This window comes from Aquarana catesbeiana, linkage group LG03 (genome assembly GCF_042186555.1).
Source record: "Aquarana catesbeiana isolate 2022-GZ linkage group LG03, ASM4218655v1, whole genome shotgun sequence".
NCBI lineage: Eukaryota > Metazoa > Chordata > Amphibia > Anura > Ranidae > Aquarana > Aquarana catesbeiana.
The window spans coordinates 617,682,471-617,705,424 of NC_133326.1; the positions used below are offsets into that span (position 1 = coordinate 617,682,471).

At 43.6% G+C, this 22,954-nt stretch overlaps 1 protein-coding gene across 1 annotated transcript in view; it reads right to left on the reverse strand.

Annotated features, from left to right (window-relative positions):
* Positions 1–9,370, reverse strand: part of EGR3 (early growth response 3) — a 30,131-nt gene extending 20,761 nt beyond the window's left edge. The window contains exon 1 of the mRNA XM_073622295.1: positions 8,823–9,370. Within this exon, the coding sequence (XP_073478396.1) occupies positions 8,823–8,973 (151 nt within the window). The 5' untranslated portion in view covers positions 8,974–9,370. The remainder of the gene's footprint in view (positions 1–8,822) is intronic.
* Positions 9,371–22,954: the final 13,584 nt, after the last annotated feature.

Sequence of the window (22,954 nt, forward strand, 5' to 3'; positions counted from 1 at the left end):
CACAATCCAAAAACGCTATTTAACTCATCTTTAGTATTCAAAGCAAACTTTTCCATCCATCCATGTCTCCATGCTTTATTTTGCTGAGAAATCACTTTGAAAAACACCCCCTAGCGATTCTGGACGTGACCATCTTGAATATAGGCTGGTTGGTTCACACCACAATTTTTGCATTCTGATGCGTTTCTGCATGCGTGTTTAGATACAGTTTTTATGCATTCTGATGCGTTCCGATGCTCTTTTTTTCTTCCTCTCAAGACATGTGCATTCTGGTACGTTTATTTATGCTCTGGTGTTTTCAATGTGTTTTACTGCATTCCAGATGCATTCCATACAGAAAAAATGCAGCATGTTCTTCTTTTGTGCACTGCACTGGTGTGCACTAGGGCCACTGGAATACATGGAAAAACACTGTTCATGCGTTTTGTTTGATGCAGAATAAAATTGCACTGGGCTGCATCTGGTGTGAACCAACCTTTAGGGCAGATGATTCATGTAGCATTTACTTCTTGGAATCCATCTGCCCTTAGCTCAGGCATGCATGCAGGAAGGTGTTCTTAGTTGAGAATACCCCTCCTCCCCTTCTCCCCAACTGAAGAGTCCTGGGATGTATGACATCATTTGCCAAGGCCTGGAAACCAGGAAGTAACTGAACAAATGTTACAAAAAAAGTTTAAAACAAGTAAATATGATATACAGTACTTTCCTATCTATTAACTAATGCTAGCAACGCAAGGATTAAAGAAGTCAGTGTTGATTGAGAGAGTCAAGTTCCACTTAAACTGCAAGAGAGAAAAGTCAGGAGTCTGTGCTGTATGGCAGGGGTTCCTGGATCACAACATTGTCTGAAGCTAAGTACAAATCAGTAAAACAAAACACATACAGTATATGAAGCTTGGTTGTACTTTTGCCTGCTTGCCTGATGTTCAGCTTTGAGGCTGTAGTATGTAGAAAATGAATGCTTTATATACCAGCTTTCCTGTTTTCAGATATGAGTTGTAAAAATGCCCAACTGCTGCCATACATGCATGCCTACATACAGTCCATACATACATGCCTACATACAGTGCATATATACATACAGTACATACATACATGCCTACATACAGTACATGCCTACATACAGTACATGTCTACATACATACATGCCTACATACAGTACATACATGCATGCCTATATACAGTACATACACGCCTACATACAGTACATACATGCATGCCCACATACAGCACATACATGCTACATACAGTACGTACGTACATACATGCCTACATACAGTACATACATGCCTACATACAGTACATGCCTACATACAGGACATACATGCCTACATACAGTACAGGCCTACATACAGTACATACATGCATGCCTACATACAGCACATACATGCATTCCTACATACAGTACATACATACATGCCTACATACAGTACATGCCTACATACAGTACATACATGCATGCCTACATACAGCACATACATGCATTCCTACATACAGTACATACCTGCATGCCTACATACAGTACATACATGGCTACATACAGCACATACATGCATGCATAAATACAGTACATACATGCATGCCAACATACAGTACATACGTGCATGCCTACATACAGTACATACATGGCTACATACAGCACATACATGCATGCCTAAATACAGTACATACATGCCTACATACAGTACATACATGGTTACATACAGCACATACATACATGCCTACATACAGTACATACATGGCTATATACAGTACATACATACATGCCTACATACAGTACATACATGCCTACATACAGTACATACATGGTTACATACAGCACATACGTGCATGCCTAAATACAGTGCATACATACATGCAGAGTTGAAGGTGAATGCCTTTTTTCTTATTACATGAGCATGATCAAGCAGTGTAGATGTGAGATACAGCTTATTTCACAAGTGTTTTCTGCACTATTGTAGCTCCAGTTAGGATGGGCTGGAGTTTATTGTCCCCTAAAACAGATATGTAGAGACGGAGAGGGATAAGCTTGTGATAAACGAAATAACTCCAACATTTCCACTGTTCTGTAAAGAACACGGAACCATTCCTATCTGTCCTTTCCTACGGTGTTGATGTACATAGGCATCTGTGTTTTGCATTTAATATGTGATTATGAACCAGTTTTGAAAAATGTTTTTGGATTTTGAGTTTCTCTGAAAGCATTTGACTTGCTTCTTCTTCCTAAAGCTGGCTATTCATTTGACAGTTGAATGTACATGTACAAGGGTTCTTCAAACAGTTTCTGCCCTTTTCGTGGCCATCTTTACCACAGTGTGACAACTCTTATACTAAAAGGTCAGCTGGCCTGCCAGACAGACTATTCATATGACACCCTCAGAGACGACCAATTACTACTCCTCCCGCCCTCATCGTTTCCAACAAAAATATAAAAGTGTGGAAACTTTTTGAAGACCCCTTGTACAATCCAATCATCAGGAAAGGTTTTTTGGCCAGAGACAGGCACAAACAAGAATATTCAGGTTGTTCATATATATATATATTAATGTCTAAGGAAGAGGTGGATGCCAATAGTGCTGATTTCTTTGGATAACTGCAGTGAGCAGACATGGTCTTAAAAAATGTAAAAAAGAAAAATCACCAGATCCAGCTAAAAATGGTCAATTATCAGACTAAAGCAGTCATGCAGACAGGTGGTGGGTAAAGAGTCAGGATGTTTTTTCTACTATTTGAGATAACTGTTGCACCCCGATTACATCTAGAAAATCCCCTAAGAAGCTTAAACAAAGGAAGAACATATAATGCAATATACAGTACATGCCAGGATTCTTGGTGGAAAATGAATCTAGGAGACTAGTTTCACAGCACTAACCATTAAACCACCACCCCTCTCTAGAAAAAAGCTACATCATCCTTTCTAAGTCGGGGTTCCGGGAGCCCTAGGGTTCCTTCGGAGGTTGCTAGGGGTTCCATGAGCAATTAACAATTTCAGCCTCTCAGATAAGTAACCACTGACACCAATGATCTTTTCAGCTATCCGTAAGGGTGGCATTCTTCCCACTGGTCAATGGTGTAAGGGGCATTCTTCCCACTGGTCAATGGTATAAGGGGCATTCTTCCCACTGGTCAATGGCGTAAGAGGCATTCTTCCCACTGGTCAATGGTGTAAGAGGCATTCTTCCCACTGGTCAATGGTGTAAGGGGCATTTTTCCCACTGGTCAATGGTGTAAGAGGCATTCTTCCCACTGGTCAATGGTGTAAGGGGCATTTTTCCCACTGGTCAATGGTGTAAGAGGCATTCTTCCCACTGGTCAATGGTGTAAGAGGCATTCTTCCCACTGGTCAATGGTGTAAGGGGCATTCTTCCCATTGGTCAATGGTGTAAGGGGCATTCTTCCCACTGGTCAATGGTGTAAGGGGCATTCTTCCGACTGGTCAATTGAATAAAGGGCATTCTTCCCAATGGTCAATGGTGTAAGGGGCATTTTTCCCACTGACCATCACACTAGTGTACAGTGAGCTGTAGATATGGTAATTATCATTAGGGGTTCCCTGAGACCAGAAAGTTGTTTCAAGTGTTCCTCCATGTTTAAATGTTTGAAGAAGACTGTGCTAGATAATGCATGCCAGTCCTGACTCCTGACAATTTATTATGGACCCTGGCAGTCTGATCCAGTGTCACATATACAGTAGAACTGTATGTAGAACTGTTGTGAACAAATAAATGACTGCAGGGTTAGCTTGTGGCTGCCTGACCTAGCTGATAACATTGTTTTGTTTTTTGAAAAGTAAAGATGAATACAGTTAGCTAAGAACCACTAGCTGGTGACATAAAATTCTTAGAAATGTTCCCACAATATAATAGGTAACTCAACGTCCGACGTCATTTGTGACCTTGTTATGTGCTTTATTTCTGGATAATTCTCAATATTAATAAAGCAATTCAGAAGTTACTAATGCTTATTAAGTTCTTATTTAAAAAAAAAAAAACAGCTGCCAGCATTCAACCAGAGTTCAGGTTACTGGTTTAGAGCTGGGAAATGTAGCAGCAGGTACTCTGTTTTCCTCACACACTTCATAGACATGCTAGTAGGTTAATTGGCTCCTGTCTAAATTGGCCCTAGTATGTGTATGTATGAATGTGAGTTAGGAACCGCAGATTGTAAGCTCCTTGAGGGCAGGGACTGATGTGAATGTACAATAATAGGGACTGATGTGAATGTACAATAATATGTATATGTAAAGCGCTGCAAAAATTGATGGCACCATATAAGTACGTGTAATAAATATCTAAATAAACTGTAGCAACTATCTATTCCTGGCCCCTTGTGCTGTTTTCAGGAACAGTCCAGAGTTTACAAGCATTGCCCCTGGGAGTCTGTATTCTTTTACTCGGTTTATTTTTTTTATTGCCATCTCTGGTACATGAGGTGGATACTTTTTGATGCCATCTCTGGTACTTTAGGTGAATGTCTGTTAATGCCACCTCTGGTACTTGGTGTGGATGGTCTGTAATGCCATCTCTGGTACTTGGTGTGGATGGTTTGTAATACCATCTCTGCTACGTAGTGTGGATAGTTTATAATGCTATCATTGGTACTTTAGGTGAATGTCTGTTAATGCCACCTCTGGTACTTGGTATGGATGGTCTGTAATGCCATCTCTAGTGCTTCATGTAGATGGTTTGTAATGCCATCTCTGGAACTTGGGGTGGATGGTTATAATGCCATCTCTGGTACTTGGTACGGATGGTTTGTAATACCATCTCTGGTACCTAGTGTGGATAGTTTATAATGCTATCATTGGTACTTGGCATGGATGTTTTTTAATGCCATCTTCAGCACTTGGTGGGGATAGTTTAAAGTCATCACCACTACTTGATGTGTATGTTTTTTAATGCAATCTCTCATACTCTGTGTGGACGGTTTCTAATGCCATCTCTGGTACTTGGGGTGGATAATTTTAATTCTGTCACTGGTGCTTGGTGTGGATGGTCTGTAATGGCATCTCTGATACCTGGTGTGGACGGTCTGTAATGCCATCTCTGGTACTTGGTGTGGACGGTCTGTAATGCCATCTCTGGTACTTGGTGTGGACGGTCTGTAATGCCATCTCTGGTACTTGGTGTGGATGGTCTGTAATGCCGTCTCTGATATTTGGTGTGGATGGTCTGGGATGCCATCTCTGGTACTTGGTGTGGATGGTCTGGGATGCCATCTCTGGTACTTGGTGTGGATGGTCTGTAATGCTGTCTCTGGTACTTGGTGTGGATGGTCTGGGATGCCATCTTTGGTACTTGGTGTGGATGGTCTGTAATGCCGTCTCTGGTACTTGGTGTGGATGGTCTGGGATGCCATCTTTGGTACTTGGTGTGGATGGTCTGTAATGCTATCTCTAGTACTTGGTGTGGATGGTCTGTAATGCTATCTCAGGTACTTGGTGTTGATGATATTTGACTTTGGGTACAACTGTGTGAATGGGTAGTTGATGGAAACATTAGATTTAGCACCTACATCCTGATTTAAATAAATCCACCAAAAAGTTAAAGCTATGGGATTTTTTTAAATTGTCATTATTTTTCCTTTTTTTATATATATAATAAAATTGTATTGTTTTTACTCTTTTACTACAAGGTTTGACCTGAATGTTTATACTAAGTAATTGAAAAGTCCCCTAGCTTTAACGTTTTGGTGGATATTTTAATGCAATCTCTGGTACTCGGTGTGGTTGGTTCGTAATGCCATCTCTGGTACTTGTTGTGGATCATATTTTAATGCCATCTTTAGTACTTGATGTGGCTGGTTCCTAATGCCATTTCTGTTACTTGCTGTGGATGATATTTTGATGCCATCTCTGGTACTTGGTGTGGCTGGTTCTTAATGCCATCTCTAGTACTTGGTGTGAATGGTTTTCAATGCCATCTCTGGAACTTAGTGTGGCTGTTTCTTAATGCCATCTCTGGTACTTGGTGTTGATGGTTTTCAATGCCATCTCTGGTACTTGCTGTTGATGATTTTTAATGTAATTTCTGGTACTTGGTGTTGATGGTTTTCAATGCCATCTCTGGTACTTGGCGTGGATGATTTTTAATGCCATCTCAGGTACTTGTTGTTGATGGTTTTTAATGCCATCTCTGGTACTTGATGTGGATCATATTTTAATGCCATCTTTAGTACTTGCTGTGGCTGGTTCCAAATGCCATTTCTGTTACTTGGTGTGGATGATATTTTAATGTCATCACTGGTACATGGTGTGGCTGGTTCTTAATGCCATCTCTGGTACTTGGTGTGGCTGGTTCTTAATACCATCTCTAGTAGTTGGTGTGAATGGTTTTCAAGGCCATCTCTGGTACTTGGTGTGGATGGTTTTTAATGCCATCTCTGGTACTTGCCGTTGATGATTTTTAATGCCATCTCTGGTACTTGGTGTGAATGGCTTTCAATGCCATCTCAGGTACTTGTTGATAATTTTTTTATGCCATCTATGGTATTGGTGTAGATGGTCTGTAATGCCATCTTTGGTACTTGGTGTAGATGGTCTGTAATGCCATCTTTGGTACTTGATGTAGATGGTCTGTAATACCATCTCAGGTACTTGTTGATAATTTTTTATGTCATCTCTGGTACTTGGTATAGAAGGTTTGTAATGCCATCTCTGGTACTTAGTGTGGCTGTTTCTTATTACTATCACTGTTACTTGGTGAGGATTGCTTGTGATAATTTGATGCATCTGAAGTCTGAGTCTGCTGGATATGAGTCCGTTCTGTACATAGTGTGTTACTTGGATATGTTTACACCAGACTTGGACAAAGTAGTTTAGACCCTTTGGCTAGTAAAGGCTGCAGGTCACCTCTGGATTTAAGGGGTTAAAGATGGAATTCCCCCGCCCCCCCAATACACCTACTCACCTCTATACTGTGAGCTGTCACCAGCTGCCCCCACGTGTCACCTCCCAACTCCGTCGCCTGCCTCCCCCACACACCGGGCTGGGAGCTCCCCCACCTCCGCAACCATATTTAAAGACTTCCTTCCCCCACAATGTGACGTTTTCAGCGTCTGAAGGGGAATGGTGCAGCTGTCACCGCCATGGAGCACCCAGGAGATGGGGGACCTCCAGTAGTTGGGGTACAGGGGGGTCCCCGGTATTCGGGACATCGCCCCGCCCTGCCCGACACTCTGGATCGGTTATCTGTAAGCAAAGTAAACTCTGAGGCTGCGGGGGAGACAGAGATCGGGGACCATCCACAGTATTATATCTCATAGATCACATCGTACAAATCTATAGATCACGTACAAATCTATAGATCACATCATACATCTATAGATCACATCACACAAATCTATAGATCACATCGTACAAATATTTAGATCACATCGTACATCTCATAGATCACATCATACACATCTCATAGATCGCTGATCATTCCTGGGATCACAGATCTCCTCCTGTCATCTCTACAGCAGCAAAGCGATCTGTGCGACTTGTTACATTCCAACACAGGAAAGAAAACTTGACAACGATACAATATAACAGCGCTGAGCCTGCCGGAGTCCATCCACAACAATGTATCTCCTCTACAGCCCCAAACTCCATTCCTATATACAGATATGACACCAACCCCATCCTTCCTCTGTCACCTCTACATGTCACATATAACCAATATGGAATGACAGTGGACAGTGAAATGGGTACAGGTGATGACTAATGATCCAATAGGTACTGAAAATGACAGCTGACCCATAGATACTGGGAATGAGAGAGGACCCTTAGGTACTTAAAATTACAGTTGACTCAGGTGCCAACAATGACAGAGGACTCATAAGTACGGACAATGACAGTTGATCATAGGTACTGATAATGACAGTTAACCCATAGGTACTAACAATGACAAAGGACCCATAAGTACTGAAAATGACAATTGACCATAGGTACTGATAATACAAGTTGATCCATAGGTACTGACAATGACAGAGGACCCATAAGTACTGACAATGACAATTGACCATAGGTACTGACAATGACAGTTAACCCATATGTACTAACAATGACCGTCTCATAGGTACTAACAATGACAGAGGCCTCAGAGGTACTGACAATGACAGATGACCCACACGTACTAAAAATGACAATTGGCCCATAGGTACTGACAATGATAGATGTTCTATAGGGACTGACAATAATAGATGTTCTATAGGGAATGGCAATTGACCCACACGTACTAAAAATGGCAGAGGACCCATAAGTACTGACAACAACAGAGGGCCAGTAGGTACTAACTATGATAGCTGCTCCATAGGTACTGACAATTGACCCACACTTACTAAAATGACAGTTGACCCATGGGCAATGCAAATGACAGTTGACCCATAGGTACTAACAATGACAGTTGACCCATAGGCATTGACAATGACAGTTGACCTATAGGCATTGACAATGACATTTGACCCATAGGTACCGGAAATGACAGCTGACCCATAGGCACCGACAATGACAGTTGACCCATAGGCATTGACAATGACAGTTGACCCATGGGTACCGGAAATGACAGTTGACCCATAGGCATTGCCAATGACAGTTGAGCCCTAGGCATTGACAATGACAATGACAGTTGACCCCTAGGCATTGACAATGACAGTTGACCCCTAGGCATTGACAATGACAGTTGACCCATGGGCATTGACAATGACAGTTGACCCATGGGCATTGACAATGACAGTTGACCCATAGGTACCGGAAATGACAGTTGACCCTACTGATCAGGAGAAGACAGTGCAGGTAATGCTATGATCTGGTCCATGCTTTGAATGGCTCCGTCACTTACCTGCAGACATGGCGGAGTAGTGCTGCTCGTTGCCCCCTCCGGGGTAGATGGACAGGGCTCCTGGCAGGTCCTGCCCCTCCTCGGCGTACAGACTGTCCGGTAGAAGCGATGTCATATTAACCGGGAGTTTATCCAGCAGCTTTCCGGTCATAGCCCCGGCCACAGGGGGGCAGGATGGGTTTTGTGATCTGTGTGATCTGGAGGAGGGGTTCTGGATTGGCCCCTGGTGTGATGGAGCCCTGAGCAGGAATCACAGGGGACTGTGCTCCATGACTGTCACATCTGCCCCCCTAGACAAGTGAGATGGAGGAATGAAGGATGAAGATCAGAAGGGCTGCGATGCTACCCCATAAGATGGAGGAATGTGCGATCTATAGAAGGGGCAAGTCAGGAGCAGAGCCGTGCATGTGTAACAGGTGTGTGTGTGTGGGGGGCTCCAGCCAGGTATGTATGGGGGAGGGGTGGAGTGATGCCCCCCGGGGATGGAGAAGGTCGGATCCCTCCGGGAAGATGCTACAAGAATGATCTCCGCTCTCCCTCTGTCAGGAGACTCCGGCTGCTTTTATCTCCGCCCGGGGAAGCTCCAGTGACGTAACTGTCCATATATGGACACACACTGGCGTGATGTCAGCATGGAACCTCCTCACAATGGAACATTAGAGAGAAGAGGAGGCTGCAGACTGGCTGACCGCATTGTGTACATCCAGCCGTGCACATTGACAGGAGGACGGGATCGGATCTGACACCACACACAGGGCGATCCACCCAACTTCATACATTACCTGCACACATTGTTCATAGTATGGCTTCTCACTACTGACAACTACAGGATTCCAGAGCTGGGAATAGAACAGGCATCAAACCATTGTGCCTTGTTACATAGTTGGTAAGGCTGAATAAAGTAGACATGGGCATGGCAAAAAAATGTGTTTAGTTTCAATACATTAGTGTGATGGTCAGTGGGAAGAATGATCCCTACACTTGTGGTCAGGGGGAAGAATGATCCCTACACTTGTGGTCAGAATGCTCCCTACACTTGTGGTCATTGGGAAGAATGCTCCTTACACTTGTGGTCATTGGGAAGAATTCTTACACTTGTGGTCATTGGGAAGAATGCTCCCTACACTTGTGGTCATTGGGAAGAATGCTCCCTACACTTGTGGTCATTGGGAAGAATGCTCCCTAAACTTGTGGTCAGTGGGAAGAAATACCCCCTTTACAGATGGCTAAAACGATCAATGGTGTCTGTGGGAACTTACCTGAGAGGCAGAAATTGACCATTACTCAAGGAGCCTCTATAGCAACTTCTGAAGGAACCCTGGTTGAGAAACCCTGATCTAGTTATTTCATTTAGTTCCAATCAGTTGATTCGTTCAATTCATATTCGGAATTCGTATTCAGAATTAGCTTCCTGTCTTTTTCGAATTTTCTTCAAATTTACTGATTTGTTTTGATTTGAAACCTTCCAATCAATACATTTTGAAAACTTTGTTTATTTTTTGTTTTATCAATTCGAATGTGGCAAAGTGAACAAACAAAAGAAAAATCTTCATCAAATGATTACAATGACTCTTTAAAGCGGGGTTCCGCTCAAAAAAAACTAAAACAAATTAAAAGCCAGTAGCTACACATACTGCAGCTGGTGGCTTTTAACAATAGGACACTTACCTGTCCCGGAGTCCAGCGATGTCGGCACCGCAGCCGATGTTTGCCGCCACCATTGCAGGTAAGGGTACCCGGCAGTGTAGCTTTAAGGCTTCATGCCGGGAACCCTACTGCGCATGCGCGAGGCCCCGCTCCTCTCTCCTATTGGCCCGGCGACAGGGAGAGGAGGAGGGAGCCCTGCGGTGATGTCATGGGCCGCGGCCTGGACTCCCGGAATTGGGAACAGGATACCTGTCAAAGACAAGTATTCTGTCTCCGCTCCCCCCGAAAGGTGCCAATTATGGCCCCAGAGAGGAGACAAATGAGCGGAAGTTCCACTTTTTGGTGGAGCTCCACTTTAAATCACCTTTGGCTTAACAAAAACAGCATTATTTCAAAATGGTACTCTATTAACACACTTTGATTTCAGCAATATGTTTACAGTTAGAATTCGACTGGAGTTTGATGTAAAATTTGATTTGAATTTCAGCCCGACAAGTTGTATGTTAGTGGAAATAAAACAAGTATCACGGACAGTACTCAATTTTCTCTGTCACAATTGCACTAATACGGCTACAATCACATCAAGCCCGAAATTCGGATGAATTTAGTTTCCTTATTTGGAGCATATAATGAATTTGGGTATTTGGATAATTATAAATTCGGAACGAAACAAACCACACCTGTCTAGAATAAAGACATCAGTCCATCCAGTTCAACATGTGTTTGTGTACTTATGTCACTCCCATACCCTGCATATTGCATTCGCTACAATACAGTGCCTTGAAAAAGTATTCATACCCCTTGCAATTTTGCACATTTTGTCATGTTACAACCAAAAACAGAAATTTAATTTATTGGGATTTTTTGCGATAGACCAACACAAAGTGGCACCAAATTGTGAAGTGGAAGGAAAATGATAAATGGTTTTCAATTTTTTTTTTACAAATAAATATCTGAAAAGTGTGGTGTGGATTTGTATTCAGCCCCCTTTACTCTGATACCCCCTAATTTAAATCTAGTGGAACCAATTGCCTTCAGAAGTCACCTAATTAGTGTAGAGGTGCCCCGTGGGGTCGCTGAGTGTAGTAGTTCCACCTTTCATCCTGCTCAAACAGGCATTCACTTCCAGTTACACGTTCCCAGACAATGAACAGTCCATCAGCTTGTATTTTGTTGTTTATTGAGGGAATTTAATTTGAATGGGGAAAAGGGACATGGGATGCCCAGATCATTTATCTTGTTAGTTTGAACAAACAATTATTGAATCTATATTGGCTCCATACTCCTCCAGCACATTTCTTGAGTCCACTCCACTTTCTCTACTCCACAGTTCTAGATTCCTATCACTGTTAGCACATGGTTTGGTCCAGTGGCGGTACATCCATTATAGGCGCACGGGCGCTGCCCCCCTCTCTCCAGCCACCCCATCTATGTAAAATGGATAGATTCATGCACAGCATGAATCTATCCGTGGCCGCTGTAGCCACCCCCTATTCAGGCGTCCTGACCCTTTTCGGATGCCGGGCGACTGAATTCCAGCAGCGGGGGTTGTTTTTTTTTTTTAAGCACCTGATTAGAGCCATAGGCTTCAAAAAAGGTGCAGAGCATTGCGCTCGCAGTCCACCCAGATGTGTTAGAAAAACAAATGAATACACAGGACACAGGAGCCATCGCCTGACCCCTGCTACCCGTCCCACAGCTCGCCGCCGTCACCCACTGCCTGACCCGCCACCACAATGGGGTAAGTGCCGTGCAGACAGCGGGCGGGGGGGGGGGGGGGGGGGCACAGTGGCTGCATATATGGACACAAAGGCTGCATATGATGGGCACAGTTGGCTGCATTTGCTGGGCAAATAGGCTGCATATGATGGGCACAGTTGGCTGCATTTGCTGGGCACAGTTGGCCGCATATGATGGGCACAGTTGGCTGCATTTGCTGGGCATAGTTGGCTGCATATAATAGGCACAGTTGGCTGCATTTTCTGGGCATAGTGGCTGCACATGATGGGCACAGTTGGCTGCATTTGCTGGACATAGTTGGCTGCATATGATGGGCACGGTTGACCGCATATGATGGGCACAGTTGGCCGCATATGATGGGCACAGTGGCTGCATATGATGGGCACAGTGGTTGCATATGATGGGCACGGTTGGCTGCATATGATGGGCACAGTGGCTGCATATGATGGACACAGTGGCTGCATATGATGGGCACAGTTGGCTGCATGTGATGGGCACAGTTGACTGCATATGATGGGCACAGTTGGCTGCATTTGCTGGGCACATAGGCTGCATATGATGGGCACAGTTGGCTGCATATGATTGGCACAGTTGGCTGCATTTGCTGGGCACAGTTGGCCGCATATGATGGGCACAGTTGGCTGCATTTGCTAGGCATAGTTGGCTGCATTTTCTGGGCATAGTGGCTGCACATGATGGGCACAGTTGGCTGCATTTGCTGGACATAGCTGGCTGCATATGATGGGCACAGTTGACCGCATATGATGGGCACATTTAGCTGCATATGATGGGCACAGTGGCTGCATATGATGGGCACAGTTGGCTGCATATGATGGGCACAGTGGCCGCATATGATGGGCACGGTTGGCTGCATTTGCTGGGCATGGTGGCTGCATATAATGGGCACAGTTGGCTGCATTTTCTGGGCATAGTGGCTGCACATGATGGGCACAGTTGGCTGCATTTGCTGGACATAGTTGGCTGCATATGATGGGCACAGTTGACCGCATATGATGGGCACAGTTAGCTGCATATGATGGGCACAGTGGCTGCATATGATGGACACAGTTGGCTGCATATGATGGGCACAGTTGGCTGCATATGATGGGCACAGTTGGCTGCATTTGCTGGGTACAGTTGGCTGCATATGATGGGCACAGTGGCTGCATGTAATGGGCACAGTGGCTGCATATGATGGGCACAGTTGGCTGCATATGATGGACACAGTTGGCTGCATTTGCTGGGTACAGTTGGCTGCATATGATGGGCACAGTGGCTGCATGTAATGGGCACAGTGGCTGCATATGATGGGCACAGTTGGCTGCATATGATGGGCACAGTTGGCTGCATTTGCTGGGTACAGTTGGATGCATATGATGGGCACAGTGGCTGCATATGATGGGCACAGTGGCTGCATATGATGGGCACAATGGCTGCATATGATTGGCACACTTGGCTGCATATGATGGGCAGAGTGGCTGCATATGATGGGCACAGTTGGCTGCATTTTCTGGGCACACTTGGTTGCATTTGATGGCACACTGGCTGCAATTGATGTTTTTGTTTAAGTATTTTTATGAATTTTTCCATTCGTTTTCATCCCCCCCCCCAAAAAAATTTTGAGCACCAGCCACCACTGGTTAGGCCTCACTCTGAATAAGTTCCAACTGTTCAATATTGGCCATTTGCTGGCAGAGGTCTGCAGTCCCCTTTGTTGTAGAGGGAGAGACACAGGAAGCGCCAACCTGAGTGTAGTATATTAGATACGATTTATTAACAAAGTAAGTAATGCAATTGCAGGAAATAACATAAAAACAGGCTCATCTGTAAATGGTGGTGTCTGCAGGTGTAGATCGGCATTCAAAACAAGCATCCACGGACCTGGCAGATGACTGGGGGAGCCTCAATCCATCCTGTGGCCACCAGGAAGTCAGCCTGGGCTGCCGTGGAGCGCAGGGAGATGACATCACCAGGAAGCAGAGAGACACCAAGGGAGAAACTACTGGATAAAAGAGGCTATTGTAGCAACCAATAGTGATGAAAAGAGTACTTTTTGTGCTAACTGAATCTTGGTGGGTTACTGATTCCAGAAAGTCTTATGCAAGTCCTGCCAACCCTCCTGGCTGCAGCCACTTGACTCTAACACCAGCGACATCACAGTCTCTCCCTCTGGCTCTACATCCACTCCTGGCATGTTTCTCCCAGATCTTCTCACTGTGCCTGTCACTCACCGACCCCAGAATGGATCCCTCCTAGTGACTTGCCCGGCAATGCTGTCCTCTTCCTGCTCCTATTCAGGGCACCCTCAGATAGCATTGTATGAAGGGTTACCTTCCCAGCTTCCGAGCTCCAGGCCCAAGGTCACCCCCTCCCCCAAGAAAGGGGGCTCCCTCCAAGGCCACGACAGCCTAACACTCCATCACTAGTTCTTCCACCCATACAATTCCTCCCACAGCAGGCTGACCATAAGTATATATAGTAGGCCTGCCCCTTGCCAATCCTAGTTGGGGATTGGTCAGGGCTCCCAGATAATTCCATGCCACTCCAATCCTCTGCCATCCTCTTTTACAGAACCTTCTAGAAACAGAGGAGGCACCAGAGAGATGAAGTACATGTCAGTCACCTGCTGCTACTCTCAAAACCAATCCCAGCCCCCAGATCAAAACAAACAGGCCTAGCTCACAGCTAGACCTGCCTAAATTTACCTGCACTGGCTGTAAAAAAATACAACTACCTCTAGCAACCTAACTAAGGTAGAGGGTGCTACATTAGTAAATAGACTCCACCTGTGTGTAATTTAATCTCAGTATAAATACAGCTGTTCTGTGAAGCCCTCAAAGGTTTGCTAGAGAACCTTAGTGAACAAACAGCATCATGGACGCCAAGGAACACACCAGACACATCAGTGATAAAGTTGTGGAGAAGGTTAGGTTAGGTTATATAAAAAAATATCCCAAACTTTGAACATCTCATGGAGCACTGTTCAATCCATCATCTGAAAATGGAAAGAATATGGCACAACTGCACACCTACCAAGATACGGCTGTCCACCTAAATTGACTGACCGGGCAAGGAGAGCATTAATCAGAGAAGCCAATGGTAACTCTGGAGGAACTGCAGAGATCCACAGCTCAGGTGGGAGAATCTGTCCACAGGACAACTATTAGTCGGGCACTCCTCAAATCTGGTCTTTATGAAAGAGTGGCAAAAAGAAAGTCATTGTTGAAAGAAAGTCATAAGAAGTCCCATTTGCAGTTTGCGGGAAGCCATGTGGAGGACACAGCAAACATGTGGAAGAAGGTGCTCTGGTTATATGAGACCAAAATTTAACTTTTTGGCCTAAAAGCAAAATGCTATTTGTGTCAGAAAACTAACACTGCACATCACCCTGAACACACCATACCCACCGTGAAACATGGTGGTGGCAGCATCATGTTGTGGGGATGCTTTTCTTCAGCAGGGACTGGGAAGCTGGTCAGAGTTGATGGGAAGATGGATCTTAGAAGAAAACCTGTTAAGAGTCTGTGAATGACTTGAGACTGGGGCGGAGGTTCACCTTCCAGCAGGACAATAACCTACATACAGCCAGAGCTACAATGGAAAGGTTTAGATCAAAGCATATTCATGTGTTAGAATGGCCTAGTCAAAGTCCAGACCTGAATCCAATTAAGAATCTGTGGCAAGACTTGAAAATTGCTGTTCACAGACGCTCTCCATCCAATCTGACAGAGCTTGAGCTATTTTGCAAAGAAGAATGGGCAAAAATGTCCCTCTCTAGATGTGCAAAGCTGGTAGAGACATCCCCAAAAAGACTTGCAGCTGTAATTGCAGCAAAAGGCAGTTGTGCAAAGTCTCGACTCAGGGGGGCTGAATACAAATGCACGCCACACTTTTCAGATATTTATTTGTAAAAAAATTTGAAAACCATTTATCATTTTCCTTCTACTTCACAATTATGTGCTACTTTGTGTTGGTTTATCACATAAAATCCCAATAAAATACATTTATGCTTTTGGTTGTAACATGACAAAATGTGGAAAATTTCAAGGGGTATGAAGACTTTTTCAATGCACTGTATACCATCTAGGAGTTTTTTGAAATTACAAATTGTTTTTTGAAATTGAAATTGTCCCTGCTGACACCACCAACTGTGGAAGGGAGTTCCACATCCTTACCGTTCTAATACCGCTCTAACACCTTATGCAATTTAAAGTAGTTCTAAAGCCTTAAAGTGTTACTAAACCCACAACAGTAAAATTAGTCTGTATATGCAGTAAAGCATGCTTGTTATACTCACTGTGGAACCTAAGGGGTTAATCTTCCGCATTGTATAAAAAAGGCTGTTTGAGCCTGCCCTGTCTGATCCTCCCCTTCTTCCACAGTCCCCAATCCATCTTCTGGTGGTATAGAGCCTTGAGGACACTCTGCATATGCTCAGTTTGGTATATATTGCTGACCTGGGGGTCCCCTAAGGATTCCCTTTATTTGCAGGGATTTCCTCTCATTTCCTGTTTTGGCTATGGGACAGGAAGGGAATTCTCCCCAATGGGATGCAGATGGCAAAAATAAACTGACAGGGGTTACAACCCTCCCTTAATCTATCCAAAATGTTTTAAAAAGTTTTGCCTATAGTTCTACTTTAAGCCTTTACAACCACTTTAAGTGACCATTGAGTGATCAGTTAACCGGTACAGTTCACCGACTGACTAGTTTTCAATCAAAGTGGAAATAGTGCCATGTACACACGATCGGATTTTCCGACGGGAAATGTTGGATGTGAGCTTATTGACGGTAAGTCCGACCGTGTGTATGCTCCATCGGACAATTGTTGTCGGACGTTCCGCCGCTAGCATGTTCTCAAATTTTCCGCCCACAAATGTTTGTTGTCGGACTTTCCGATCGTGTGTACACAGGTCCGTCGAACAAAAGTCCAAAGTACAAACACTCATGCTCGATATCAAGGACAAGCCGGAAGCGCTTGGTCTTGTAATACTAGCGATTGTAATGGAGATATCACGCACGTCTTGTATGTCACTACGTTCATAATTGTTGGCCAACATTTGTGACTTGTGACTGTGTGTATGCAAGACAAGTTGGAGCCAACACCCTTCAAACAAAACTCCACGGTTTTATTGTCAGAAAGTCCGATCGTGTGTACGAAGCTTTAGGCCCAAACTTTTTTTCTCATATTGCATAGAGTAAGGAAGAGATATAACCCAATTTTTTAAAATCTTTTCTTTTTTGACATCTGTGTTCCATCGGGGAGCTTTCCTTTTACATTTCGCCCCATAGCCACAGCAGGAAGTGAAATACCTTCAAAGTGAGAATTTCACTATGAAGCAGAACTGATGTAGTTACATGCAGAGATGATTTCTTCTGATAGTACAGCAATTGTTCTGGCTGATTCCAATAGACTACTGACTTCAGGTGACCCCAAAGGAAAAAGTGGGTGTGGACATAGGAGTCACCTTGTGGGTGGGGGCAGCGTGTTGCAGCAGCAGTAACGCACACTGAATCCAGAGGAAATCAGGAACTTGTATTGAAATAGAATTAAACAGTTCACAACAACCCGGCAGAAGGCTGTCCGACCAGGAACACTCACAGATGTCAGAGTGTGTAATGGAGCAGGTCTCAGCCGAGCTGACAGCATCTGTCTTGAGGGGTGGAATGTGGCCTGGCCGTCAGAGCCCAAGAAGAGTGACGTGTGCCTAGACTATCCCTACTTGTCTGGAACCTTTCCCTACTGCTATTACTGTCCCTGACAGATGGGTGACCAGTCCCTATCCCTACCCTGTCCATACATGAAATGCACGCCAAGCTGGAGCCAGGGTCTTAAATGGACCCTGCCTGACCCAAGATGGCCACCAGCATCACATGGGCTGTCAGCATCCAACTGAATCACTACCCCAGTGACCCAGGAAACCATAGAGCAACCATTTTCCTCTTGACTTCCTCTCCTCCTGCATTGATGCTGCGGTTGAGCGCCACCTGCAGTGGAGAAAATAGACTGCACCCGCCTACAACCTTTCGATCCACATGTTTGGAAAAGATTGATTTAAAATATTTCTCACAGTCAGTTTGCAGACATCTCAGGCCTTCAGGTGAACCCAGCAAAATCTTCAGGTCAACCCAGCTAAGCCCTTAATGTTTCACTCTCCACCAAGATAGTTACCCACATAAAATCCCACTTTCCTTATCAATGGACATCTGTGGATTATCTGGGTATTAAACTAACTTACCATTATAATGCATCTGTAAATTTCTATATTTTATTGTGCACTCTTACCTCCCTTATGCAAGCATTGAAATTTCCATCTCTTTCTGTGATAGGACATGATAATGCAATAAAAATGACCACCCCCCTAAAGTACTCACAAACCAAAAACGGTATTTATTTATTCTTCATATTCAAAGAAAAGTCACCCATCTATCCAGGTCTCCATGCTTTACTTTGCTGAAAAATCACTTTGAAAACACCTCATATCATTTCTGCCCAGGGCCATCTTGAGTAAGGGCAGGGGACTCATGCAGCTTTTACTTTTTGGAATACATCTGCCCGTAGCTCAGGCAAACTACCCTTAGCTCAGAAAACCCCTCCTCCCTTCCTGTAGATTCTTGGGATGTATGACATAATTTGCCTAGGCCTGGAAAACAGGAAGTAACTGAAGAAATGTGCTAATGCTAGCAGCATAAAGATTGAAAATAGTCAATGTTGTATGAGAAAGTGAAGTTCTGCTTTAAATTATTTTGGGGCCTTACCAATTAGTGTTACCCTCTTCTATTTACGTCTACTACAGAAGTGGATTCTCTCCTTCATATGGGCCTATAAACAACCTGGGCTTCCACGCCTTAGCCTTTTTATTCATAGATTTCAAAGATTTTTAAGGTCCCCAACATAGAACGATACTATAAAGCACTATATTATGCAAAGTTCAGATGTTCCTCTATGGGATTTCCTGGAATTACCAAACTGTGACTCCATCCCCATCATCATCACGGCCCTACTTTGGCTCCCATATAAAGCTCGCCCTAAATGATTTTAACGATGGTTTATGAGAAATCGTCTAGCATCCTCATTGACTCACAAGCTACATTTCTCAAAACATGGGAACCATGGCTTACTTATTCCATACCATCTTTGAACCCCTCTAGCCTAAGTTGTCTATAGTTCATTCACCTGTGCCCTTGGTTCAAGTCTGTGAGGGATACATCTTTTTGTTTCCCTCCTACACCCCCTCGCCATACATCCTCCTTCGCTGTCATTTCTTGGTTCCTGTTTATTTTCCCCACACCATTTGACTCCCCTGATGATCCAAACTGCATGTTGGCCTGAGCTGACTATGATCCTGCAGAAAATCAATCTTGGAGACCAAGCAATGATTGCTCTGTATGTTTGTTCATGACTTGTATATCTTCATACACTTTTACAGTTGTTTTAGCCACAGCGTGGGTGCACCGGTTGTTATCCCTGCATAAAACAATAAAAATAACTGAACTGAAAAAATTTCTCACAGCAATAGCGTGTGGTGGGGCACTATCTTGCAGAAACCACATTTTATTTCTTTCCAACAAAGAAATGCCGCCTCGTTGACAGATAAGAAAAGATTGTAACCTACTGAGGTACGTTTCCCCATTACCTTAATATCCAAAAATATAACCCAATTAATCTGTCATCACATATACTTGGCTATACCATCATTCGTGGATCAGTTTGAAAATGGTCAAGCAGTTTGGGTAGTTTTCAGACCAGAAACGTGTTTTGGGCTGGATGACACTACTATTTAAATCAGGCTGTAAAACACCATTAATTCTAGTTGTAAAAATCACTCACAAAATTACATAAGGCCTGTCTGTGTTATTACCGAGCAGTTTCTGCACCAAAGGTAGGGAAGTGGAAAATGATGGGTGTTTAGAGACGGCCTTATTTCACCAAATACAAAGCATGTTCTAAAAAATTCATATCTTTATTATAAAGCATTAAAAATGTATATAGGATGGCAGATGCAGTCCCACCCTACATCACATAAAACCATAATGGCAACAGTCAGACTGATAGAAGAGTTTCCCACTTCTTAAGGGCTTCAAAATCTCTTCAGCTGAACTAGTGCCTAGCGTCATGTCTGCTTAGGCTATAGGGAGGCATATATTGGAACCCAAAACAAGGATGAAGGATCAAACATGAATACCTACCTATGAGGATGGAACAAGCCATGGAGGGGTCTAGGGAAGGCTGCCAGCGATCATGTATATTACACTCCACACAGAGAGGATGTATAAATGGCTTTCACAGTATTCCCATTGAGTTTTAGCGGTAAAGGTTGCACCTCCAAACAAGGCAGCAAAAGCAGAGGCTAACACAAGAGAAGGGAAAAACGTCAAGCTGTTCAACCATGTATCCAAGCTGCTGCCAGAAAGCCACCATGCCTGTGAGGTCCAGGGGGGTCCATCTGCCTCCCGAGGACCCAACTCACATCCTATGTACATTTTTAATGCTTTAGAAAAAAAAATATGATTTTTTTAGAATATGCATTGTATTAGGTGAAATAAGGTATACTAAGTGGTTGTCTCCATCATTTTCCACTTCCCTACCTTTGATTACATTTTACGGGTTGATAGCCTCTAAGTATTTATCTGGATTAGTCATAATCAACTTTATGTTGTGACCCTCCCACACACCATTTTGTCTGTTGTACAGTTTCTGGACCAGCTGCACTGTAAAGTGATAGAAATTATGATTTCCAATAACTCCAGACTTTTGGGACACCCTGTATATATCTCATGTGCTTTCATGTAATCCTTTTTTACAGAGCAACTTGAATGAATGTAGTTTACATCTCCAACCCAATTTTCCATGGAAAACAGAGAGCTCAGCTTATCAGGTAGGATACTGGTGTCACTGGTCTGTGAGTTCATCATTACTAGAAGCCACAAACAAGCATCTACCAGCAAAAAGTTTGGTAAAAAAGTTGACTTTTTAGCCTCAATTTTATTACTACCAGAGTCCAGGGCAGGAGTAAAGCCTGGTACACACCTAAAGTTTTTTTTTTTTTTTCGTTCATCCAACAGGCTAAACAAAAAAAATCTGACAGGTCCCCAGGTCGAATATCAGCCGGTATTGGTCCATTCAACAGGAACGTCATTCGGTCAGTATGTACAGCTGTCTTTCGGATAGAGGCCAGTCTAAGGACCAGCTTTTGTTAAAAGGACATGCTGGAAAACCTGCATCCAATCCGCTCGCAGCCAATGGCTGCAAGTGCCAATCAGTGTATTCTGGCAGGAGGGCTGTCCCCGTACCAGAACACAAAGGCAGAATAAATTACTTCTTTGTAAAGGCAGTGAAATGATTATGGATTACTGCTCATGTGGCCACCATGATTAAGTAGCCTCCTACACAAAAACGCATTCTAATTAGGCAACATCAAACTGTTGACTAGATTCCAACAAACAGTGAATTGTAATTTTTGGATGGAATTTTTCTTTCAGCAAACATTTCTTGTAAGGGAGATTTATCTCACTGGGTTTTTAAACAATACAAAAGGGTCACAGCTTTGGTTCTTAGTTCTTTTCTTTGAGATTTTTAGTTTTGAATTGGGTAGGAAAGAATTTATACCCCATTGGGTTATTTGTTGTAGAAGCAACAGCAAATGGGTAAAAAACTCCCAAAAGTAAGGGGAACTCTCATTACCTAAACATTTGTCCTCATTGCATGATTTCCCCTAGCCACTTGCTGAAAACAACTCTAATATTTTGGATTCTCCATCATTTTATCTTGGTGACAGAGGACAATCTAAAATTTTTTAACAAGGGCACAGACAGCATTACAGGTATGTTTCGGCTACAAATATTTCAATGAAGCAGTAAATGGGAATAATATTAAGTTTACTCCAGTGATTGAAAGACTATTGTTATCAATAGCCTGGAAATATCCACCCTTATCCATTGGCAGAAGATATTCTGAAGCTAGAAAAGTTACCTATGGATCACCTATCCTGATTTGCTGTTTGAATGAATAACTTTATGATTAAAACATCTGAGGTTCAGGTTGAGCATGCGTTTGTGTTTCACAGACCCATCTAACTGATGTACTTTTTTGCTGCCACAGCAACCAACTACCAATAATGCACTTGCATTTGAATTTAGGTTAGGTAGCTTATAATGGCCAATAATGGGGAATGTTAACAAAAAAACGTATAGGGATGGCCGCACCATGCAGAAGCAGGGAACGTCTGCCTTTTTCTTTCTGAGAGTGGCTATATAGCCACAGCACAGCATGCCTGGGAGGAGAAAGAAAAGACTTCCTTTTCTTTCTCCTCCCAGGCACCGAGCAACCAGTTGTCTGCAACTGCTGATAATGCGCCCTCTTCTTTCTCTACTTCTGCTAATCTGACCATAGCCCCTCAAACTGGAATGGAGGAGTCACTGGAATTATTTCATCCCATAATCATTCATTTGCTGCAGAAAGATGTTTTCGGTCATGTGCAAGAATTCCTGATTTCAGATGTTAAGGATGAGAGCTTCAGGACTATAGAGGGTGGAGACATCAAGCAGGAAGCAGCAAAGGGCAGTGAGATTCCAGTAGTGCCTAGTGGGCTCCAACAATGTAGAGGGGGGAATGAGGTGAAAGACCATACATATGTGTGCAGCTAGGAAGGTGTTTTCCCGGTGGCAGCTTGCAGAGGACTGGAGGGAGCAGCCTTCCAATTCCACCAGACAGCACTGTCCCATAGAAGAGTTTTTTTTTTTTA